This window comes from Onychomys torridus, chromosome 10, assembly GCF_903995425.1.
Source record: "Onychomys torridus chromosome 10, mOncTor1.1, whole genome shotgun sequence".
Lineage (NCBI taxonomy): Eukaryota > Metazoa > Chordata > Mammalia > Rodentia > Cricetidae > Onychomys > Onychomys torridus.
In genome coordinates, this window is record NC_050452.1 from 86826176 (window position 1) to 86850002 (window position 23827).

General features: G+C 42.3%; 1 protein-coding gene across 2 annotated transcripts in view; it reads left to right on the forward strand.

Annotated features, from left to right (window-relative positions):
• Positions 1-3658: 3658 nt before the first annotated feature.
• Adamts3 (ADAM metallopeptidase with thrombospondin type 1 motif 3) overlaps positions 3659-23827 on the forward strand; it is a 221094-nt gene continuing 200925 nt past the window's right edge. For both annotated transcript variants that reach the window (XM_036201567.1, XM_036201566.1), the window contains exons 1-2: positions 3659-4359; positions 5510-5537. In XM_036201567.1, the coding sequence (XP_036057460.1) occupies positions 4291-4359; positions 5510-5537 (97 nt within the window). In that variant the 5' untranslated portion in view covers positions 3659-4290. The remainder of the gene's footprint in view (positions 4360-5509; positions 5538-23827) is intronic.

The following is a 23827-nucleotide window of genomic DNA, read 5'->3' on the forward strand; positions in this document are numbered from 1 at the left end:
GACACTCCAATTTATCCTTGCAAGATACTGGATTTCCTCTAAGGAAAAGACTTCAGGGCAGTGTTGCTCAGCTGCCAGAGAGAGCATGGGTGGGATGACCTCACAGGCCTTTCCATCATTAGTTTCTTGATTGTTGTGTTCCTAAATTTTCCTGGGTTTTGGTTTTTGGAGTTTTCAAAGAGACGTCTGAAGATGTGTATGAGGAGAGAAGCAAACTGGAAATGGCTTAATCATTTGTACTGGAGAAAGCACACTACTTATTTTACTCACTCAGCAAATATTCCATCACTGTATGCTCTGTACCAGGAGTTTGCCTCTGAGTCATACAGTTCAACTTCTTAACTGCCAACCAATACTGGTAATGCCTTGGTTTAAAATGCATATATATTATAAGCAATGTATACATAGCAGGCACTGATCCATGAGTGAAAAATAAGTATTATATTAGAGAAGAAAGAGACTTAGGGTGGATAACTCCTGCTGTGGCTAATGTGAAACTGTATTTTGGTTTTTTTTTTTTTTTTTTTTTTGACACCTCATCTTAATTGTCATCCCCTGTGATGGTTAGTTTTAATTACCAGTTTGACCCAATCTAAAGTCACCTGGGAAGAGGGTAAACAGGAGTGAGTGGTGAGTACTAGAACAATTATAGCAATATATTGTGTTGAAAGTTACTTAAAACTGATAAATTGTTCATTTCTGGAATTTCTGTGTAGTATTTTCAAGCTGGCCTTGATTACGTGTGACTGAAATCTTGGGAATCAAAATCTGAGATAAAGGAGAATACGGGACATCTGTTCCTCTTGCAGTTTGAAATGTAAAGGGATGTCTAGTTTCATTTCTGTCGTTCTGATCAAATACCCTGACACAGAGCAACACAGAAGACAAAGGGTCCATTTTAGTCCCCAAATTCAGGTTACATTCCACCCTGGCAGGAAAGAAAATGTGGCAGGAATTTAAAAACTAGTCATATCACATCTGTAGTTAAGAGCAGGGAGAAATGATTGCATGCATGCACGCATGCTTGCTGCTCGGCTTACCTTCTCCACCCTTACACAGTCCAGGACCCAACCGCAGGGAATGGTGCCACCCACAGTGGGCTGTGACTTCCCATGTCACAAAGCAGAGAACCCATTCCAACAGACATGCCCTCAGGCTAATCTTATCAAGATGATCCCTCTTCCAGGTGACTTTAGATTGGGTCAAACTGGTAATTAAAACTAACCATCACAGGGGATGACAATTAAGATGAGGTGTCAAAAAAAAAAAAAAAAAAAAAAGACCCAAAATACAGTTTCACATTAGCCAGGGTAAATATGCTATTCTTCTGCTTGGATGTTCAGGGTTAGTAAAGTTCCCTGCATCCCCCATGGGATGGAAATTGTGCTATATATTGGTGAAACATAGGGTTACTGTTGAAATTATTTATAAATGAGAAACATATTTTGAAAGAAAACATACCTCAGAGTGCTTAGTAATTTTGTGGTATAAATATATGCCCTCCTGTATATAATGCTCGTGGCCACTTAGACAGGAGAATGTGTGAGAATCAATATTGAAGCTACAGCAGAGAGAAATGAAGGGGAGGGATCAATCCCTGGCAGGCCAGAAAGGTTAGTTTGTGGCAGGAATTCACTAACTCCAATAAACTACCTGTACATATGCCCTCATGCTACAGAAATTTATATGTAAGCCCTTACCATATTCTAAATAACACTAGACAGTTTACAGTAAAACCATATGATTTTCCTGGTATCCCTAAGAAGTGGGAAATAAAGAAACTCATCTCATGTTCTTTATATGCCTGTTTCACAAACTTTAGTTGGCTGATAGACTTCCCCCAGAAGAATAGTTTGTGAAGCTCTGCCTCACGAACTATTGTGTTGGGAGAACCTTGTTAATTTGAGCTCACATTAGAGTCAGAGAAATAAAGACCTTATGGCATGCACCTAAATCAGCATCTGTCAGAGTGAGGGTCATGACTCAGTAGGTTGTGAAATCCAGGGAGTCCCAACCAGAACTTAAAGACAAACGAAAAACGGACATAAAGAAAACACCAGAGTTGTTTTAGGCAGAACAGTAAAAAACCAGATAATGGAATTTTAAATGAGCGACAGTGTAAAACACACACACACACACACACACACACACACACACACACACACACACACACCCAAAGCCAAACTTTCTGAAACATATTTTCCTGAAAGTACCCTGAACTGTTTGTTTTGCAAAAAAGTGTTTCAGTGAACAAGTGTCTAAATGTTGTGAACGGACACAAGAACACCCCTGTAGCAGCCTGGGTAACACATCATTTTGTCGCCACTTAAGATCAGGGAGTTTTAAAATGGAAATGCCTCAGAGGGGAGAAACCAAACTGGAGTTCCAGGACTCGTGGGATAGGGGACGGTTCTAGAGCCCAGGTCTGTTTGTACTCCATTTTTCTGTATACAAGAATCACATTTTTACTTTATGCAACGTTGCGGCTTATTCGCTTTTAAGGGATAGGACAACCTGGTGCAAAGTTCAGGCCTTCATCCCTAGACTTCAAGTCAAGGGCAGTCCAAGGCAATGGATGCTACAGTCTGGAGTTGAAAGGGGAGAGTCAATTTAGAGGTCCTTCAGTCCTGAGGGTCTAATCCTATTTCTAAGCAATAATTAACTAATTAACCTAACCCACTGCGTTACTAGATGAGGCTACTTCCCAAATGTTCCTGTGAGTGTCCTCATATGATTTTGACAGGACAGAGCCAACACAGCAATAACGCAGTTCATGGGTAAGCCGGAGGACAGCCTTTCCTTCAGCTCCCTAGGAATAAACAATTTATGAAGACATATAGCACAAATTAACCGCATTTTGGCAGGATTGCCTCCTCAGGACCTGACTCCACTTCCCCGTTTCCAGGTGTAAATTCCACCTCAACCTAAGCCTCATTACTCTGGTCTAATCTTGGGTGAGGGTGGTCCTTCAGGACAGGGAAACGCCCCCACCTCCCCCGCCCCCCATGACCACCCTGGTCTACCCCAACTCTCAGGTCGCTGTCCTTTCGTCCCTGAAAGCTGCAAACCGCAGAAGTCACTAGATAACTTAATCTGGCTGTAAGCAAGAGCCCCCGAGGCCTGTGTACTCTAGTGATAAACGGAAGCATCCGGCTGAGTCAAGAGAGGGAACGCGGTATCTTTGAAAACTAATATAAACGAATAAAGCATAAACAAGAGCTTTGCGGAGAGAGTCCCCCCGCCCCCCACGCCCATCCAAGCGTAGGAGGGGGTTTGAGTATCTGGAGGGGGAAAATCCCCCACGTCCTTGGGCTTCTCTCGGGAGACTTTCCCTTGCCTGGGCGGAGGTGGCGGTGGTGGAGGTGGTGGAGGTGGTGGTGGTGTGGTGGGGTGGATAGAGGAGTCTGGAGGAGGTGATTTCCTCCAGCCCAGGTCTGGTCCCCGGACCCTCCCCCTCCCTCCGCCAGTCCGGATGGGAGGCGCGCCCGGACCCTCCCCGCCCTCGTCCCATCACGGAGACCCGGGGGATGCAGGGTCCAGGCGGCGCTCTCGCAGCCCCCGGCCGGTGTGAGTCCTGACCCTGCGCCGGGGGCGCCGGCCCCGCGTGACGTGGGCGCGCGGCGGGAGGGGCCGCCTGGGGGAGGGGGGTTGACTCGGCCGCCTTATTAGCGCCCGGCGGCGGGTCGCGGCTAGAGAGCAGACGGCCCGGGCCGCGAGCAACCGGAGCGGGCGAGCGGCCCACTCCTCCCTCCTCCTAGGCGGCCGCCTCCTCCCCTCGTCCTCCCGCCCCCACTGCGTGTGCGGCGGAGGCTCCAGGGCTTGCGCTGCCTCTTTCTCCCGCTCGCTGGGCTCCGGTTCCCACTTTCCCCGGCCGCCGCGCTCCCGGGACCCGAGCCGTCTCCGTGCTGCTTAGCCTCGGCGGCCCACGGTGCTCCCAGCGCCTCTCCAAAGCAGCCCCGGGGCAGAGAGTGGGACGCCCGGGTCCCTTGCCTGCTTGGGTCAGCTTCTGCCCGTCTCGCAGCACCTTCTGGCTCCCGCACAGTCGGCTTGGGAGGACAGGGTGAGAAGGTGAAGTGGAAAGGACCGACAGGGCACGGGGCCAGGCGCACAGCTCACGTTGCCTTTTCATTGAGCAAAGCCCAAGATCATTTTTTTTTTTTTTTAAAGCTCTGCAACCCCCCCTCCCCTTTCTTCCATTTTCTTTGCGCTTTTTAAAGGAAACTTATTTTGGGGTGGTTTGCGCTGGGGTAGCTGCTTTGCCCAGTAGTTGCGAAGTGCACTCGACTCGTGATGGTGTTCCTGTCACTTTGGTTGATAGCAGCCTCTCTGGTAGAGGTTAGGACGTCAGCTGATGGACAAGTAAGTGGAAAATAATAATAAAGAACTCAAACCCCACCTTTTCCCGACAGAGTTCCTCCCCTCCGTCCCCTTCACTCTCCCCTCTTCCTCTTGCTACCCTTCTGGGGCATCTTCTGCGTTCCGAGGCTGCGCGTGGAGGGCCCGGCGCTGCGCGGGGCTTGGGGGGCTGGGGGCGCATTGCACCGGAGGTTGGGACACCCCTGCCCCGGGAGCCTGGGCTCATCACACCTGGGGCTTCCCTAGCCCGCGGCGACCAGGAGCAGTCCGAATGTCAGACTGCGGCCAGATCGCATCCTAGTGGGGCCAGCCAGCTGTCCCCGTTTGCGAGGGCGCTCCGGGCGCTCTGGCAAAGTTCGGGTCGTGGATCGCGGATTCCGGAGCTCAGAGGATCTCCCTCCTCCTGACTCCCTGTTCCTGCGGGTAGCCAAGGGGACAAGGGGTTTCAAAAGTCCCCAGGCAGGGCACGGAGCTACCCAGCAGACACGTGTCCTGGGAGGACCGCGGCCGGGCTGCAGTTTGACAGTTGGGGAGGGCCTGGGACGCTTCCTGCCCTCGCCTTTTCCGCGGGCAGCCGAAGCTGGAGGCGTCTGCCGCCTCTTCCCCTCCCCCTCTGCACAACTCCTCCTCTTTTTTAAAGCTAAATTGAGTGCAGCTCTGGTGCCTTTTGGCCCTGCCCCCACTCCGTGGAGACTCAAGGTGAAGCTGATGCTCTCAGAAGAGTCTTTGAAGGAGGCTCAGGCTGGCGAGCCTTTTGTAGTAAATCAAATCATCATCGCTGAACCGGTGGGACTCTTACTGCATGATTTCTCCGTGAGTTTTTGTAGCCTCTCTGGTCTGGTGACCTAGTATTGGAGTTTTCCGAAGAGGTCATTGAGGGTCACTATTTATTTTACTGGCTTCACAGATACTAAAATTAAAGCCGGCCAACAAGTCCCTTTCTCAAGTAGTCATTGAATTGGCTCATGTTCCTGTCGCAAGAACCTTCTAGGAACTAAGTATGGTTCAGCCTTCAGGCAGCAATTCCAGTCTCTCGGTCTCCTGATTAACCAGCTCCGGAAAAGCACTGCTTGGTAGAAATAAATGGCACAGGGCGATAAGATGAAACCCAGTAACTGTTTCTTTTTCTTATTCCCCCCTCCTCCCCTTCTAGGCTGGTACTGAAGAAATGGTGCAAACAGGTAAGCCTCCTTCTCAGATGTCACTCTTACCCTAGCTGAGAGCAGGGAACAAAGTAAGCTAAGCAAAAGAATTGTTTCTGAAAGTTTTCTAATTAGTGGTTAAAATAATTCGTAGTCTGGAATGACTTCTACTCTTCCGCTTTCCGTAGGAGGGTCCTTTCGTCCTTAGGCTAAATTATAGTGGTGTCAATAGCCTCCCTAGTAGTTTGACTTCTCAGGCAATAATTTATTACTGATTTGAGCCACTGGTATGCACTGGGAGGGTTAGAATGGGACTGGAACAGAAGAGATGCATAAAGTCAGACCATCAACTTGTGTAACCTTGGTTATAACCAGAGACGGTTGTAGGAATGCCAGGAAGAAAGGGGGAAAGTTTGTCTGCTTTGTCTTGACTTCTTATAGTTCATAAAATTATTCCATAAAATATCTTCAAATATGCAAGATACTGTTAAGGCCTTTTGCTAATGAAATTAAGTAATACTTGAGTAATACCTGGTGCTGTGGGGGGATATTAATTACTTCCATTTTACCAGCGAGGAGATTAAAGTTCAGAGTACGTGATTTGTAACAGGTTACTCCAAAAACAATGGTCATTTTTTGAAGTTGTTCATAGTACTATGTGTTGAATGCTCACATTTGGAAAGCCAGGCTACAATGAACATCCTATATACACATATTAAAAATTGTTATATGTGTATGGGGTGTTCACCTGTGTCTGTTCACATGTGTGCAGTGCCCAAGGAGGCCAGAAGAGGGCATCAGAGCTCCTGGAACTAGAGTTAAAGTTGGTTGTTAGCCATCATGTGGGTACTGTGAATTGAACTGGGGTACTCTGAAAGAGCACCCAGTGCTCTTAACCACTCTTTTAGTTACTTCTCTATTGCTCTGAAGAGACACCATGATCAAGGCAACTTAGAGAAGAAGGAGGTTATTTGGGGTTTAGAGTTGCAGAGGGTTGGAGCCCAATCTAGCATAGTCAGATGATGTAGCCACGGCAGCAGGCAGGCAGGAATGATGTGGAGCTATAGCTGAGAGCTCACATCCTGAGACACAACCACAAGGGAGAAAGAGACTAATGGAATGGCTTGAGCCTTTTGAAACCAAAGCCCACCCCTAGTGACACACCTCCTCCACCAGAGCCCTTCTCCTAATCCTTCCCAAACATTTCCACCAAGTAGGGGCGGAGTATTCAAGTCCATGAGCCTATAGGGGACATTCTTATTCAAACCACCACACCATCTAGGATAACACATTTTATTTAAATTACTCGAAAAGAGAATATTAGTTTTGGCAGAGCTTCCCTCACTGTGAATTTTGTAGTTTTGAAGTGACAGTATAAAATCTGTTTGTGAGACTGGGTTTCACATAGCTCAGGCTTGGCCTGGAACTCACTAGGTAGGCAAGAATGTCCTTGAACATCTAAGTGCTGGGATTAGAGGTATCTGCTACTATCACACCAGGCAGTAAAGTCTTTTTTTTTTTTTTTAAGATGAAATTTATTCCTACTGCAGCAAACTTGATTACAAGTTACCAACAACGTGCTGAATGCTGGGTGTCCTGTTAATTGCTTGATGTGCACTGTCCCATCTGATTCTCACAATCTCAGGATGAGAGAGGTGTGTCTGTTACTGAGACAAGGAAATGGGCAGCTACAGCTGCCTACTGCCGTGCACAGCGAGGGCCATACTTGTTAGCTAATGGGTGAAGCCGATATCCAGGCCCAGAGCTGGGTCCACATGTCCCCTGACTTAGGATGAGATTATGTTTTGTAGTCCCATTATGAATTGGAAATAGTATAAGCCAAAATGCATTTAACGAACCTAACTTAGGGGAGGGGAAAGCCTAGCTAGAAGTGCAGCTGTTGAATATTGGCGTGCATTGATGGTGGAGACAGCTGCCTCCTCTTGATGCTGCAGCTCAGTGTGTGAGGATGTCAGTTCTGTTAGCTCTGTTTTGAGAAGGTCAAAATTCAAAGTTGTATAGTTTCTTCTCAGTCTGTTTGCCTTTTGCAATACTGTGGAGCTGTGAATCACTTATACATGCTGCATGCACGTAAAGGAAATTGTACTTGGGGCTTAGTGTTGTGAGTCTCTTCCCCAGTCTTAGAGTTTAAGTGGACAGAAGGGAGGATGGTGGCTGAGCATGTGCTGCGAACTGCCTAAGAAGAGGCAATTGTTTTGTGGTGATTGATTGCACTCAGCCACTACCTATCTTTTTGAGGGAAAAAACAAACAAACAAACAAAACCAAAAAGCAAAACAACAACAACAAAACCAAGCCCCCAAGTAGGAAAAAGAACAGTCTTAGTTTTAAATTACTTATTTCATCAGACACTCTAGCATTTCAACATGTAATTAAAAAGGTGTTCTAGGATGACCCATTCTTCCAACACATTTTATTCTGTTTATCCTGTTTATTCACAGAATAAAATGTGTTGCTCTGATGAAGTTTTCAGATAGAATCAGGATGCTCTCATGCAAGAGGTCTGAGATTGGCTTTGTTGGTATCAATTACTTTCGAAGTTCTTTCTGCAGAAAAGAAAACAGTGCAGGTGTGCTTTAATTTTAGCTTGAAGATGATGAGTCAGCAGCCTGGCAGGGGCACTCTTGGTGCTCTTAGGTTGATTTCTGGAGATTTATAGCACTTGTTTCTCTACTCCTGTTCTCTGGGATTCCTCTTGGCTATTGTCATTTTATTTACTATACTCAAGTTTAATGAAAACAACAATAACAACAACAAAAACAACATAAAGATTTTAACCCCTGAGTCTTGTACTAATGAAGTATAGCCATCATTTATAGTCAATGAACGGACTCTGTGGAGTTTTAAGAATGCTTCTATTTCAGAAAATCTTATCCATAGGAATGAATTCTTCTTTGCTGTCTTCATTTGAAAAGGGACTTATGGATTCAGTAACATTCACTTCTGTGTATTTAACTGTTTCTTTGGACAGCCATTCATTTGAAAGGTGGATATATGCAATAGCCTGGAGATGCTGTTTGATTAATGATACATTAGGAGAGACTAATCCAGTCTGTAAAATTTACTTATTTATTGTTTAGATCTATTGCACTGCAAATTGGCTAGAGAAATTCTATAGCTCTCAATGGTTTCTGATTATGTTTCAGGAAGAGATAAATGTAATTTAGCAATAAACCACAAACTGTCGAGAAGACAAATTTGAAAGGAATTTAAGTTTCATATGCTTGCAGGATTGTGTATATCCAGGGTACAGCAGCATCAAGATACAACAGCTGTCTCCACCATCATCAATTCACATCAATAATCAATGGCTGCACTTCTAGTTAGACTTTTTCATTCCCTAAGTTGGGTGTATTAAATGTGTGTGTGTGTGTGTGTGTGTTTTTTACTTATAATTTCCAATTCATAATGGGTCTACAAAACATAATCCCATCCTAAGTCCAATTTAAAAAAAATCTATATGACATGTCTTAGCCCACTAAGGTAGAAGGATTTTATTTAGGTAGAGAGGTGAAGAGGATGGCAGGTTAGAATTTTTCTTACCTATATAGTCTTATATGGGATATAGATTCTCAGCCAGTGGGAAAAATACATTCTTTGTATTTGGGGAAGTATGATTCATTCTACGGAAAAATAGGGAAATAGATTTTGAACTCTGATCTTGTTTGGGGCCTCTTTGTCAAGTAGGGAGAAACTACCTACCCCCCTTCCCAACCTATGCATGTTGAAATATAGTCATATATGTATGGTCAAGTATGTTTCATTAGCCCCTTGGCATGTTTCTGCTTAATGTTGGAGAGCTCTTTCTTGTCTGACTCAGCACATGGTCTTAGTGGGATGCAAAGGCATAATTGTGGGCATCTGGATGGCTGGCTTAATTGGGTTAGGAGGCTTGCTCTGTGACATATGACGGTTCGGAAACAATTATAGTTCTGCAGAAATTGGAAAATCTGAGAAAGAATCCTCAGTCTCTTTGTTTTGAAACCGTCACTTTGCCATACTGAGTGTCATTTGAGGAAGACTCATGGTATTGGATTAAGCTGTCTTTCCTCAGCAACCCTGGTTGGAACTGGGGCATGTTTATTTTTCTCTGCTCTATTTCTACTCTTCCGTTGCAAAATCCATTGCATTTCATTCTTTAGAAAGGAGCTTATCTTTGTCCACTCAGACATCTAGTTTACTTAGAAATGCTTTGTCATCATTGGGATGTATCTATATCTACATCTATATCTATATTTCTGTGTCTGTATCTATGCACACTTTTCAGAGTTTAGTGGAAGTCACTTACCTAATAGTTGACATGGAGTAAGGAAACACTGTCACTGCTTACCTACCACATGAAAGCCAAGACTCTGGCTTGAACATGGCTGTGTCTTAGTATATAAAGCCACACTTGGTACCTGGTGGTCCACAGAGACTCATTACTTGGTAACTGGATGTAGCAGGCTGGGCATTATGGCATTGAGATCTCTCTATGTTCTGGAATATCCTTAAATGCTTTTGTTCTGTGCCTTTCTTCAGGTTTAGTGAGTCCCTGGGCAAACAGTGACTATGACAATGGCTATCAGTTAATTATTCAATGTTATCAAGGTGTCTTGTGACTACTTTTGTGCCACAAAGTACAAGGTCCTTGGCCCATTCATTTTGTGTGCTTTGCACACAACCTGCTTGGGATTATTGCCTGTTTGCCTGCTCTCCCTTGCGACTGAAGAATGTTGTTGCTGTTGAGCTGCAAGTTTTCTTGCCCATGCTTTTGCTGTTCTCTTGTTACTTTCTCAAATCATGCTGTAGTGCTCAGAAATGTTAAGAAAACCCTCAAGGTCACCCCTGCCCGAGGATGACGAACTTCAAACATTCTTTGCTTGTGAGAGGCCAACTCAGACTGCCTTGGAAATCCATTAGGGATAGTTCCAAATGGCCTGGTAAAATTATGAGTGGTTTCGAGATGAAGAATCTGGTTATATCACTTGGACTGTCTACAGGGATGACTTCCACGGAGTTCATTCTTTCTGTGAGAGGATTGCTGTTAGTGGTAGAGCCTCTCCTTAGCAATCCTGGAATGGAATACAGATCAACTTTGAGTCCTAAACTACACTGGTGCCTCTTCCTGCCAGCTATCATTCTCTTATTCAGATTATACATGTGTTACATTTGTGCACTGTGGTTACCTTCTTTACTGTTTATGTGTTTTCTGGAACTCTGATAGTTAAAGCCCAAAGAACTGACAAGCTGGCAATTTTTACTCACTGTTCTTTTAATGGCAGTCTTTTAGACTTTAGATTTTTGGATTGGGATGCTCAACTGGTAAAGTGTATGTAGACGTCACAAAATCTGAAAGACTAAACACCACATTCCTAAACATTTTGGATAAGGAATAATCAACCTGTCTACATGAAGCATAGTTGGTGTGCCATCTGGTTGGAATAACTAGTGTGGTAATATGTTTTGTATGAAGAAAAACTGGTTTGGTATATTTATTTTAGTTTTCCACATCATTACAAACTTCTTGCAAAAGACATCAAATTCCGGTCATGCTAATTGTCCATAACTTGGTCATTATTTTTCTTATGGTATCTGCTTTCTCATAGTATTGAAATTTGCCACATGGTGTTATATGTAGGTCATTACCTTATATCACATTACCTTAAGTGACTCCTTAAAGAGAAACCCCCAGAGGTTGGTTTCTAAGCACATCATATATTTTGACAAATGGCTTTTGGAAAAAAAAAAAGTGTGAAATAAACTCCTTGCAATTTAGGAGTGAATTATCTTTTAAAAAATTAGTTAAAAATTAATTTTGGCTTTGTTTAAATATTAGAATATGTTTAAAATATTTAAGAGTATCTGAAAGATGCAAGGTATTTATCATTTTTGTTGTTGCAAATACTCAATAAATATGAGCAGTTATATAAGCATGGTTTTGTAATTTTATTAGTACTTTGGGAAGATGCATAGACCAGAGGGAGAGCAGAGACAAAATAATATTCAAGACTTATATCTTTAAAATGGATAGCAAAATGTGGGGAGTTTCCCAGTACCAGGAATCTCCAACCCCATGTGTAATTGTTCCATCTTAATTTCCCAAGTAACTGTGCTTGATGACTAACTATAATCCCTAAGACAGATTTTGTGGTAAAATGTCATTCTCTTGTTTATAAAAATGACTGCCACAAATTCAGCATGATGGATCTGTGTGGACTTTAGGCAGATTGCAAGCAGCTTGAAACAATACATCTTGCTCTTGAATTGACTGTAAAACAAAAATAATTTTGGGGAAACTTGTAGGTCAAATAGAATTAAAAATATGAATTCCCCAACCCTGTGGACTTAGGTACTATCTCTCATTTCTTATGGTTTTTCTTCATATTGAGTAAATATATTTATGGACACGAGCCTATAAACGAAACAGTAATTGAAATAATTAGTGATTCAACTTGGACTTCTTTCTTGTCCATGCAAAGTCTATTCTGAGGACTTATTGGCATCCTATCTTTACATTATCAAGAAGTCAGGGAACAGGTTGTGCAAACTGTGTCGTTTAAACCCCACTGTATCACACCTTCCAGTGCCACTTTCTTGTATTCAACTTGGGCACACCATGCTACTTCTTACTTCTTAGAGGTTGATACTTTTATGCAGATTCCTAAAATGCTGCCCCATGGGAAGCAAGTCAGACTAACAGTTGTTAGTATTAGAATGTCTTCTATTTGTACTTAGAAAAGTATTTTTAAAAACATTATTAGTATGCAAACAATGTGACATTCCAAAGTACTTCGCACTTTGATACCATGTAATAAAACTCATACATTGACTTAAAGAGAGGAGTTTCATTCTATTTCCTACATTTAGGTCTGCTGCCCAACATGAATTTTCAGAAGTGTGAAATTGCTGTGCCATGGCCTTGTAAACCATCCGGCCACTTAGCATACCATTCCCTCTTTGAGAGTTTTATTTTCACATACTATCTTCATGCTGATTTCTCAATGCAGGGTTGCTTAAATCATTGAAACACAGCAGCAAAGGGAGTTGAGTAAGGAACAAGACAAAAGGTTCTTCCATCTGGATGACTCATAGCTGTGTTTGTGGTACGGGGTGAGTCTTTCTTATCCAAAATGCTTGAGGCCGGAAGTGTTCAGATTTGAGTTTGGGGATTCTAAGCTATTTGTGTAGACTTGCTTTGCTGAGTATTCTTAACCCAAACACCTCAAGTCTGAAAGGTGGAAGACTGTGGAACTTTTAGGTGTCATGTGAGTTCACAGCAAATTTGGGAGTTCTGAGTTAATCAGATTAGATTTTTTTTTTTTTTTTTTTAATTTCTGGGACTAGGATGGAAGACCTTCCTTGGCTCAATTCTTCCATTTTTCTCCACTTTATTTATTGGAATTCCCTCGTCTTCATTTCATGGAAAATTCATATAGCAGGCCCACCTTTTTGAATGTTAGTGATAGGAATCCGGTTCTCATAGGTTAAAAAAAAAAAAAAAAAAAAAAAAAAACAGATCAAATTTAGGCATAGCTGAAGCTACAGTTCAAGTCATGCCCTCACCTCTCCTCCAGCTCCACTTACAGCAGTCTCCTTCCCCACCCTGGCACTTTCCCCTGCCTCTGCCTCTGTGTTGTCTTTCTTTCTACGAGGATTAGCTTGATGTCCCCAAGGTGTGGTGAAATTTGTCATCAGCATCTCTAGGTGGCCATTCCACATTTTATTTCACTAAAGAGACATCCGCCTGGATAGCTTTGCTGATAGTGACTGAACTGAGTCCTAGGCTTAACCTTGAAATGGTGCCTGGGGTTGGTGGATTAGTGCCCACCTCCCCTCCTCCCAAATTACCTGGATCTGAATTCTCTGAACCTGTGCCCCTAGTAAAGGAGGAGGTAGTTGGTAGGTACAAGTAGGCTGTTAATCAAGCAACCTTAAAATAGATTATCCAAGCTTATCTGGGTGGTAGTCTGTAAGTAGGAGGGTGGGCAAAAGGCTGCTGGAGGGAGGGCAGCCCAAGAAGGGCTCTGTCTGATGTGGCTTTGCAGATTGGAGATGAGGTCATCAGCCAGTGCCCTCTGGAAGCTGAGGAAGGCAAGGGAACAGGTTTCTTCCCAGAGTTTGTTGTCTTTCTGGTACCCTGCTTTCCACACAGTGTGATGCAGCATAGCTGCCTGAGCAGTGCTGCTCATCACTAAATTTACACTAATCTGGTATCTCAGAAATAGAAAACCCACAGGCCTGGCCCCTCACAAACAAATTATTTTAGATTTTGAAAATTTAATTGTCATAAAAAACATTCCAATGAAGACCTTTCAGAAGTCTCTCTGTACTTTTTAGCATCGTTTTCCCTGGCTTTAACACTTGAGAACAAATTTTAACGTTTATGGATTTAAATTCTAGATCCAATATTAATCATTAAGTGTACTACCCCCCTCCCCTGCAAATAGGAAGAAATGCGAGGAATATTGATTTGTATAGCAATGTCTGATGTAACCCTTGAGCTGACAGTTTCTAATAGTGACAGTTGAGTGTTTCTTCAAAATCTAAGCTAGGAATGTTAATATTTTGGCATCTCTTCCTCACTTAACAAAACAAAACAAACCTCCTCATCTTGTTATCCTGTTATTATTTGGCTATTTGAAGATGTAGCCCAGAAAATATTTTTATACTTCTCCAAGCATGTATTTCCTTCTCTTACCTGACTTAATGTTCCAGAACACTGAAGAATGTGCTCTTCTCTCCCACGTCACTTTATAGAACATAAGCATTGTGCAATCGCAACAAATATTTATTAAAAGGCAGATTTAAAAGAGAAAGGAAAGCTCTCTTAGTTCACAGTTCTTTATTCCTTCTTAATGCGTCTTCCACCCACTGCCTATTCACTTTTCAGACAGCTTTATAAAAAAGCTTGAACTATGAAAATAGATGTGTAGCTAAAAGAAAAGACCCACTGAGAATAATCTGTCTTGTGGTGATAAGAGCCTAGAGGGATGAATCGAGAGGACAAAAAGGGGTGGTGCACTTGGCTGTGTTCCGAATTTCAGTGTGTTCATAATTGCCTGGGAGAGAAGATGTGTTCCCTTCCCCGTAAGTGTTTACAGCCCCGCTAAGCCCTTTGGCATTTGGTGTCCTCTTTAACGTCCAGTCTTGAGAGCAGCTGGCCGCCGTCAGTTGTGATGAAAGTTATTCCTTTTCCCCCCCGGCTCAGCATTGAGGGTGCTGTGGCTTGAGCTGTTTCTTCAGGGTCTCAGAGATGCTGGTGTGATTTCACTCTTGAGGCCAGCTGACTGTGCTGCTGAGGATGTGTACCTGATAAAGGAAACTGCCTATGTGAGCTGCCTCTCCACAGTGCTGTGATCAGCAGTTCCTGGAAAAGAATCCCAGGTCTCTCGGTGGGGTCATAGGGCAAGAATTGCTACAGCATGCCTGGATTTTAGGTGCCCTGTCAACCTAGGTTTATGGTCCTAGTCACAGCAGGCGTTCCAGACTGGAGCAGGAGCCCAGGGAAGAGGTGCTGGGGGTGGAGGGAGCTCCCTTCTCTTGATGAGAGTGTCAGTAAGTCATTTTCCATGTGTTCAGATTGGCTTCAATGGAGTTGGCTCTTCACATTGCTTATCTTCTTTGAGCTTTGTGGTCTCTATTGTACTGATTTCCCTAGGTAAGCCTTCATTTTCACAATTTTCTTGCAAGACGCCAAAGCACTCAGGCTAGAGCCCACACCCAAATGCAGGCTTTTCTGACTCCAGACCTTCAGTGCTTCAGCACTGCACCCAGGTCTCTTCCTTGCCCGGGGAAGGAAGGACACAAGCATCAGTCTCAAATGTTCCTATACTCCCTGTGCCTCGGAAAGCCTTGATATTGATTAGAACACCTAAACACAGCTGGATATGGGGAATACACTGCATCACTGAGATGCAAACATTATCATGTACTGGGGACATTTGTGTATCACCTATAACATACTTCAGGGGACAATAAGTCACATTTTCCGTGTTGCAGCACCTGTGACCAAAGGTATAAAGGAAATAAGATGACTTAGTGTCTTGACCAGCCACACGTGGAACACTCACTCCCAAGAAACCACAGTCCCCAAAAGAACCATCCTTCCTTTCCTCCCACTCTCTGAGAAGGGACATTCAGCTCAGTTATTGTCCTAGACTTATGCCCCAAAGGCCTTGCCATTTTGGAAATCATAAGTCACACACACAAAACCAGGAAGCTCATGTACTGGTAGCTTTGATTTGTGTCATGTGACCTGACAGGGAAAACTGTGGAAGCTTAGACAGGAAGTCTGTCACTTATGCATTGGTTTTCTGGAAAGGATTGGGCTTGAGGCCAGTCAGTTCTTTTTCCTGGTAGTCTAGCATAGTGAGCTGTAAAGGCAAGGTGATTAGCCAGGCCTACTGAGCACAACTCTGCTTCCAAAGGCTAAGGGGGATGACACTGAGAAAACACTGCAGAGAGACTCGTATGCCCAACTTTAAAGTGTCTTCTTTTGTTGTTGTATTAATAAAAAATGGCCATCAGTAAGTCATTAGTGTAAAATCTGATAGATTCACTGAGCAATGGAGAAACTGACCAGCAACCTCTATTCTTCACAAATCCTAGCTCAAAAGGCCTGCACATCTCCTTTGGTCCCTTCTTATTCCTCTTGTGTGTCTGTCTCCTCTGAGGGGGTCTGAAAACTCTATGGTCCACCCTGGCCAGCTGAATGTGGGCCCCACCCTCCAAACCAAGGCAACTCCGTTGGAGGTCTCAGAACAGCAACACAAACAAATCTCCTGCAACACAAGTTTTGATTTAGATGAAGCTAACTTCCCTCCAAGTTTCTGTTTTGTCAGAGTATTTGGTTAGCAGTTTGGGAATCTAACATGAATAAAAGTATCAGTGTTATGAGTTTTATCAGGAAACAATGGGAAACTATTTGGAAAGAATAGCATGGTAAAATTATTTATTATGTCTATGTTGTTTGTGGTGCGGGGGGTTGAACTCAGGGTAGATATGTGTACATATTCAGTAGTAGATGTTATTGTGAGCACTTTGAATTGTTGGGTCATTTCATTTTTATAATAACTCAGTGGTGGTCAGAAAGAAAATGGTCCCCATAGGGAGTAGCACTGTCAGGAGGTATGGCTTTGTTGGAGTAGGTGTGGTTTCCTTGGAGGAAATGTATCACTGTGGGGGTGGGCTTGGCAGTCTCCTGTGCTCAAGCTATGTTCAGTGTGGGACACAATCTCCTCTGCTGTGGATCAAGATGCAGAAATCTCAACTCTTTCCCCAGCACCTTGTCTGCCTACATGCTACTAGCCATAATGATAATGGACTAAACCTCTGAAACTGTAAGCCAACCCCAGTTAAATATTTTCCTTTATAAGAATTGCTGTGGTCCTGGTGTCTCTTCACAGCAATAGAAACCACAATTAAGACACTCTGTGAAGTAAATGCTATTGTCTTCATTTTTATGGGTAAGAGTGGACATAGAAAGTCTTAAGGTTTCTAAAAATCACTGAGGGGGTAGTGTAGTTTAAGCATTGCAGACCTGGGGCTTTACAGTAGTTCTCTGGACAGTGGTTTAGACAGTATTTTGATATAATTTTCATAATATTTAGTAAGGAAAACTGTATGTGGGGAGTTTGGACTTGGCACTAGGTAATATTTCTTTGTGAGGTAATGAGAACTTAGAAGTGACTAGAAGAAAAGAGGGGCAATTTGTAGGGAAAGTCATTAGGTCTTGAACAATACCATAATGGGAAGAAAATTTGATATGACTTCCTGACTTGATTTATGACTATCAGTGTGAGCAGAAATGGTGAAGTCAGAGGCCCAAGCTGAATATTCATTTTTATTTACATGAGTTAAGGTTTCTCAGCAGAGAACTGATGGATTTCAGCTACAGAGTGAAAATACAGGCTATTTTCTTTGAATATATTTTGCCTTGATTGTTTACTATGTGTACAGTATCATGCTAAAAACACAGACGTATGTAAAGAGGATCTAAACCCTCAGAAATGATTCAAGTTTAGAAACTATTAAGACAATCTACCGTGGTTGACATTCAAACAGAAAGTCAAATAATTCTAAATACAAGCTGAAGGCTCCTATTTGAAATACCCAGGACTGTAAATGTTTTGTGTTTCAGATTTTGGAAGATTTGCATCTACATAATGAGTTATTGTACCAACGTTTTTGACTGTGGCTAGTCACATGAAGTTAAGTGTAGATTTTCTGCTTCTGACATCTGATCAACTATCAAAGCTTCATACTTTAGAGCATTTTGGGTCCATTTTCCATGGGTTTCAGGGTTGGAGTATTCAGCCTCTCTGTAGAAATAGGGTACTGCTTTTGATGTAGTTTGGTATGCAATGATTATATCTAACTATAGCTTTACATGTATCTATCAAAAACGTCCATGTGAAAGTAGTGATTTAATACAGTAAAATGGGAAGGAGAGTAATTAATAAGGAAGTGAAGTGGAGATTGGAGGGAAGAGGCAGAGAGTAATAGGGAGTCAGTACGATCAGAGTACATGTGAAAAAGCTGTAAACTCATTATTGTGTATAACTAATATATTATAGTAGGGGACATTGTAAAAAAGAGGAATTTAGATATGCGAGCACCCCCTCTCCCCCTAAAAACTTCTGTTATAATCAGGCTGCCAGAGAAGGTGTGGGAGGACTTTGTTAGGGGTGGTTTGAGTTGTGAGAAAATCCTAAAGAGGAATACCTCCCTCTTGCCTGCCTAGGTTCTGAGCATGCTGAAATAGAAACATCAAAGATGTTTTTCCTAACAAAAGAGGCTGTGATGGAGCCCAGTCTCACTTTGACAGAGAAGTTGTGCCATGGATTCCCACCCTGGTGGGTCAGGTTGAGCTGGGATGGCCCCTGGTAAAGCAGGAGAAGTAAGCTCAAGCTAAAGGCACTCTACCTGTAACTTAAGGAAAAAATAACCACATTGACTGGAGATGCTTAGCATGTAGAAAGAGACAATGACTTAATGGGTTTTTAATTTAAAATAATTGTTTTGACTGGTATAGTATGGGAATTAATTTCCTGCTCCTGTGAATGAGAGGTTCCATGTCTGCCTTCCTGGAGGTCTGTTTTAATAATTGTATCCATTATTTACTTTGGTGGCTTAAGTTGTAAGGCGTGAATGCCGTGAAACATTTGATTTATAGGTCAGTAGGATCTGGGAGAACTATACACATGTTTTGCAGACAGAGTTCTGGCTCTAGGTCTATGTCTGTCTTTACAGTCTGCTGTTTAAGGAGAAGAATGTATGCTAATTTTAGATACTCGTTGGGCTCAAACTGCTTTCGTTCATTTTTTTATTCACAGAAACTATTGACCCACTTTGGGCTCTGTAATGAAGAGAACGGATGTTCTCATGAAGATCACGTGCAAATAGAGAAAAAATGCATAAGTAAACATATCACTAAGATTTCTAAGATGTCGATGGTTAATACAATTAGTAGGGAAAGGGAAAATGTCAGAGGGGAAACTGTAGAATAGACGGGACACTTACTGAAGTGGTTGTGGTCACATGTGGTTACATGTGGTTACAAACAGTTCATCCGTAGTACTATGGATGGTGGACTATCCACAGATTCCAGTGTGCTATGGGAAAAGCTCTGCTCCTATATAATGCTGTGGTCGTAGAGAGTAACAATGGAGCTTTCCAATGGTAAGGCTTTATAGTGTGTTCACATGCTCTGTACCTGTTAAACTTAAGGCCCATTGAAATTTTTCACAGTTAATGCTTTGGCAATTGTATAATCTCTTTTTTTTTTCTTTTATCCTGATTATGGATTCCCCTTCCCCTATTTCTTCCAGGTTTTCCCCAACTCCCCACCTATTCCAATCTATACCCTTTCATTCTCTTGTTAGAAAACAGGCACCTAAAAATAGTAATAAAGTGCCATAAGAAAAAGCACATTTATAGATGCAGAGACATACACTATTGTACACACTAAAGTCCTATAAAAACACAAAACTGGAAGCTATAATATATATGCAAATGACCTGTAATGTAAAAAAAAAAAAAAAAAATACCCTGGCATTGTGAGACAAAGAACTTCCAAAGATACTGTTAAATTTCTTTTGTGTGGGCCATCTACTGCTTGGCATGGGGCCTACTCTTAAGAATTATTTGGTTCCCAGTTAAAATTCCTTGAAGAAATCTAATTTTTTATTTCCAAGTGGCTATCAATTAGAGACAGTTTCTGGGTTATAGATGGGGTGTTTTTTCTCTTCTCTCAGCTCTAGGATCCTGCCATAGGGTTTCTATTCCTGTGAAGAGACACTATGACCCAGCAACTCTTATAAAGGAAACCATTGAATTGGGGCTGGCTTATGGTTCAGAGGTTTAATCCATTATCTTCATGGCAGGAAGCACAGCAGCATACTGGCAGACGTGCTGCTGGGGAGGTAGCTGAGAGTTCTGCATCTTAATCTGCAGACAACAGAAGTGAACTGTCTACCATACTGGATGTAGCTTGAGCATATGAGACCTCCAAGCCCACCCCCACAGTGACACACTTCCTCCAACAAGGCCACACCTACTCCAACAAAGTCACACCTCCTAATGGGCCAAACGTTCAAACATATTAGTCTATGGGGGCCATACCTATTCAAACCACCACAGACCCCACCTGGTGCAGACCCATGCAGGCCCTGTGCATGCTGTGGCAGTCTTGGTGAGTTCATATGCATGCTATCCCTGTTGTATTGAGAAGGCCTTGTTTTCTTGGTGTTGTCCAACCCCTCTGGTTCCCATTATTTCTGTCTCCTTTTCTGCAGGGTTCTCTGAGCCCTGAAGGGAGGGGTTTTATGGAGATGTCCCTTTTGGGTCTGAGTGTTCCAAGGTCTCTCCTTCTGTGCATATTGTCTGGCTGTGGTTCTCTGTATGTTTCTATCTGCTGCAGGAAACAGATTCTCTGATGCTGGCTGAGCAAGGCACTGATCTATGAGTATAGCTAAATATTGTTAGGAGTAATTTTATTGCTGTGTTTCTTTAGCAGAACAGTAGCATTTGGATTTCTCCTAGGTCCCCAGGCTTTCTAGTCTCAGGTTCTTTGATACCCAAGCAGTGTTGGTTATTAGTTACATTTTATGGAGTGAGCCTTAAGTCAAATCAAATATTGGTTGGTTACTCCTATACACTGTGTGCCACTATTGAACTGGTGTATCTTACAGGCAGGTCACTCTTCAAGATTAAAAGATTTGTAGCTGGGTTAGTTTTTACCTTTCTTCTTTGGTGGAATCCAGTATACTTTCCAGTACCATGTAGGGGTGAAGGCTCTATGTAGGCACCAGCTGTACTGCTCCATGTTCAGTGAGTTGTGTAGGTGTTTTCTTCAGAAATAGGGCTTTTACCATCAGTTTATGGAGAGCCACCAATAGCCTTGGTTGTTTGGGGGTTCTCATGGGGTTTCTTTGCATAACAACTCAATGGAATGTAATCCATTCCCTGCACTATAAGCTTCACTTGGTGACAAGAGATGCTCAGTTGGGGCTCTGTCTCATCTCCTCGGTTATTTGCCATTTTTATTTAGGTCACCTTCGTATATGTACATATTCTAGGAAGCTTCTACTGTATTAGATTTTCATATGACCCCTCATAAAATTAAGATGGCCCTTGATTTTAGCATCCCTCCCATTATTACCTACTTTGTGCCCTCTTTCCCCCTCTTCCCTGATTGAGCTTCCCCTTCTAGTCCCTGCTCACCCCTTGTCTATATATAACTGTCTATGATATTTACCATTTCTAACTAGATCTATCCCCGCTCACCCCTTGTCCATCTATAACTAGCAATGATATTTACCATTTCTAATGAGATCTATCCCTCGCTCACCCCTTGTCCATCTATAACTATCTATGATATTTACCATTTCTAATGAGATCTGTCCCTCTTCCCTAGTCTCTACCTAACCTCTGTGGTTATATGGATTACAGACTGCTGGTCATTGACTTACCAGTTAACATCATATAAGCAAATGCATACCATATTTGTCTTCCCGGGTCTGCGTTACCTCATTCAAGATGTTTTTTCCCCCTAGTTCTATTCATTTATCTATGAATTTCAAGGTGTAATTTTTTTAGATGGCTGAATAATATTCGACTGTATAAATGTACCACAACTTTTACCCATTCATCCATCAACAGATAGCTAGGTTGTTTCTAGTTTCTGGCTACTATGAACAGAGCAGCCCTGAACATGATTAAGCAGTGTCTCTGTAGTAGGATGAAGTGTCCTTTGGGTATATGCCCAAGAATGGTATACATGATTGATCCTCAGCTTCCCAGGCAACCACCACACTGATTTCCATAGTGGCTCTAGAAGTTTGCATTCCCACAAGCAACACATGAGTGTTTCTATTTCTCCCACATCCTCTTCAGTATGAGCTGTCAGTTGTTTTATTGATCTTAGTTAGCCATTCTGGTGGTGTAAGGTGATATTTCAAAGTAGCTTTAATTTGCATTTCCCTGATGACTAAAGATGTTGAACCTTTCTTTAAGTGTTTCTGAGCCATTTGGGTTTCTTCTTTTGAGAATTCTTCATAATATATTTATGTGTGTGTGTGTGTGTGTGTGTGTGTGTGTGTCACACACACACACACACACACACACCATTTTTAATTTGGTTATTTGTTTTCTTGATGTCCAGGTTTTTCTTCTTCTTCTTCTTCTTCTTCTTCTTCTTCTTCTTCTTCTTCTTCTTCTTCTTCTTCTTCTTCTTCTTCTTCTTTGATTCTTTAAAAAATATATTCTGGAGATTAGCCCTCGATTGGATTTGCATTTAGTATATTTTCCCATTCTGTAGTGGGTCACTTTAATCTGAATGATGGTGTACCTTGCCATACAGAAGCTTTTCAGTTTCATGAGATCTTATTTATTCATTGTTGATCTTAGTGCCTGTGCTGTTGACATTCTGTTCAGAAAGTATTTTTTCCTGTGACAATGAGTTCAAGACTATTCCCCACTTTCTGTTCTATCATTTTTAGTGTATCTGGCCTTCTGTTGAGGCCTTTGATCCATCTGGAGTTGGGTTTTGTACATGGTGATAAGTATGGATCTATTTGCATTCTTCTACATTCAGACATCCAGTTTAACCAGCATCATTTGTTGGCAATGTTGTCTATTTTCCAATGTGCATTTCTGGCTTCTTTATCAAAAATTGGGGCTCCATATGTCTGTGGACTCATTTCTGGGTCTTCAATTCTATTCCATTGATCAGGCAGTTGTATAATTTCTATCTTTAAAAATTGAACATGACATTTTCTTAATAAGTAAGTAATTTTTTACATTTTTAGTGACAGTATCCTCTGAGTCTCTGGTTTGTCATATGAACTTCTTGACAAATACATGACGTTGTAGTGACTGTTAATATCCAGTTAGTAACTGGGGAAACAACTCATGGGAATATAAAGACCTTGACCAAGGAGATCGTTGATTCAGCTTGGTGGTGTCTTGCATGTTGCTGTTCCTTCCTATCCACACACAGATCTGCTCTGTAGAAGTTGGGCCTGTCAAATGCATGCTTTTTAAAATTCAGTGAGTGAATATTGGACATCATTTGGTTTTCTTTTGTAATGGTAATATAATATTAAAATGCTTTGGGTAGTTTTGAGTTTCTACCCACTTTCCTCATCTCTCCTACCTGAACTAGAATGTAAAGCTGTTCACAGAAGTTACTGTAGCTGTGCTATATGCTAGCCTATATGAAGATAGGTCAGATCTTGAGTAAAAAATTGACAGCAAGACGTTCCACCTGAGCTGAAGTGGATGTGGATGTGGTAGTCTTTCAGAGCCCAAGCTTTCAGAACTGAGACTTTCTTTAGGTATCTCACTTGCCATGTTAGACCTAGTTCTACTTTGTCATTTATAGAATAGGGGTAATAATACTGACCTACGATGATTGCTGTGTTAGAGATGATGCATTCCCAAGCACAATCATAGTGCATAGTATTTTGCCCACAAATAGCAGGCAATTGGGAGTTCCTTAGGCATCTCCAAGGTATTAGGGGTTGCTGAGTTCATCTCTTCCCTAGTTCCCTAATTCCCAACAGGAAAATGGGAATTCAGGGTTTCATTTAGAAGTGATTCTCATGTGTACATTTGAAAAATGATTTATTTTTTTTTTAGAATCAGGGAAAGAGGTTTTATGTGGCATCTTTCTTTTAAGTAAAAATTCAGAACATGTTGTCTGAACTGGAACTGTCTCAGAGGTCTAGGATGTATGGCTTGCTGTCTTGTGTGATGCTCTCAGTATCCTCTTGGGTATGGAAGGGCCTCCTGCATTTGTATTCTCGAGTCTTTTAATCCAGGCAT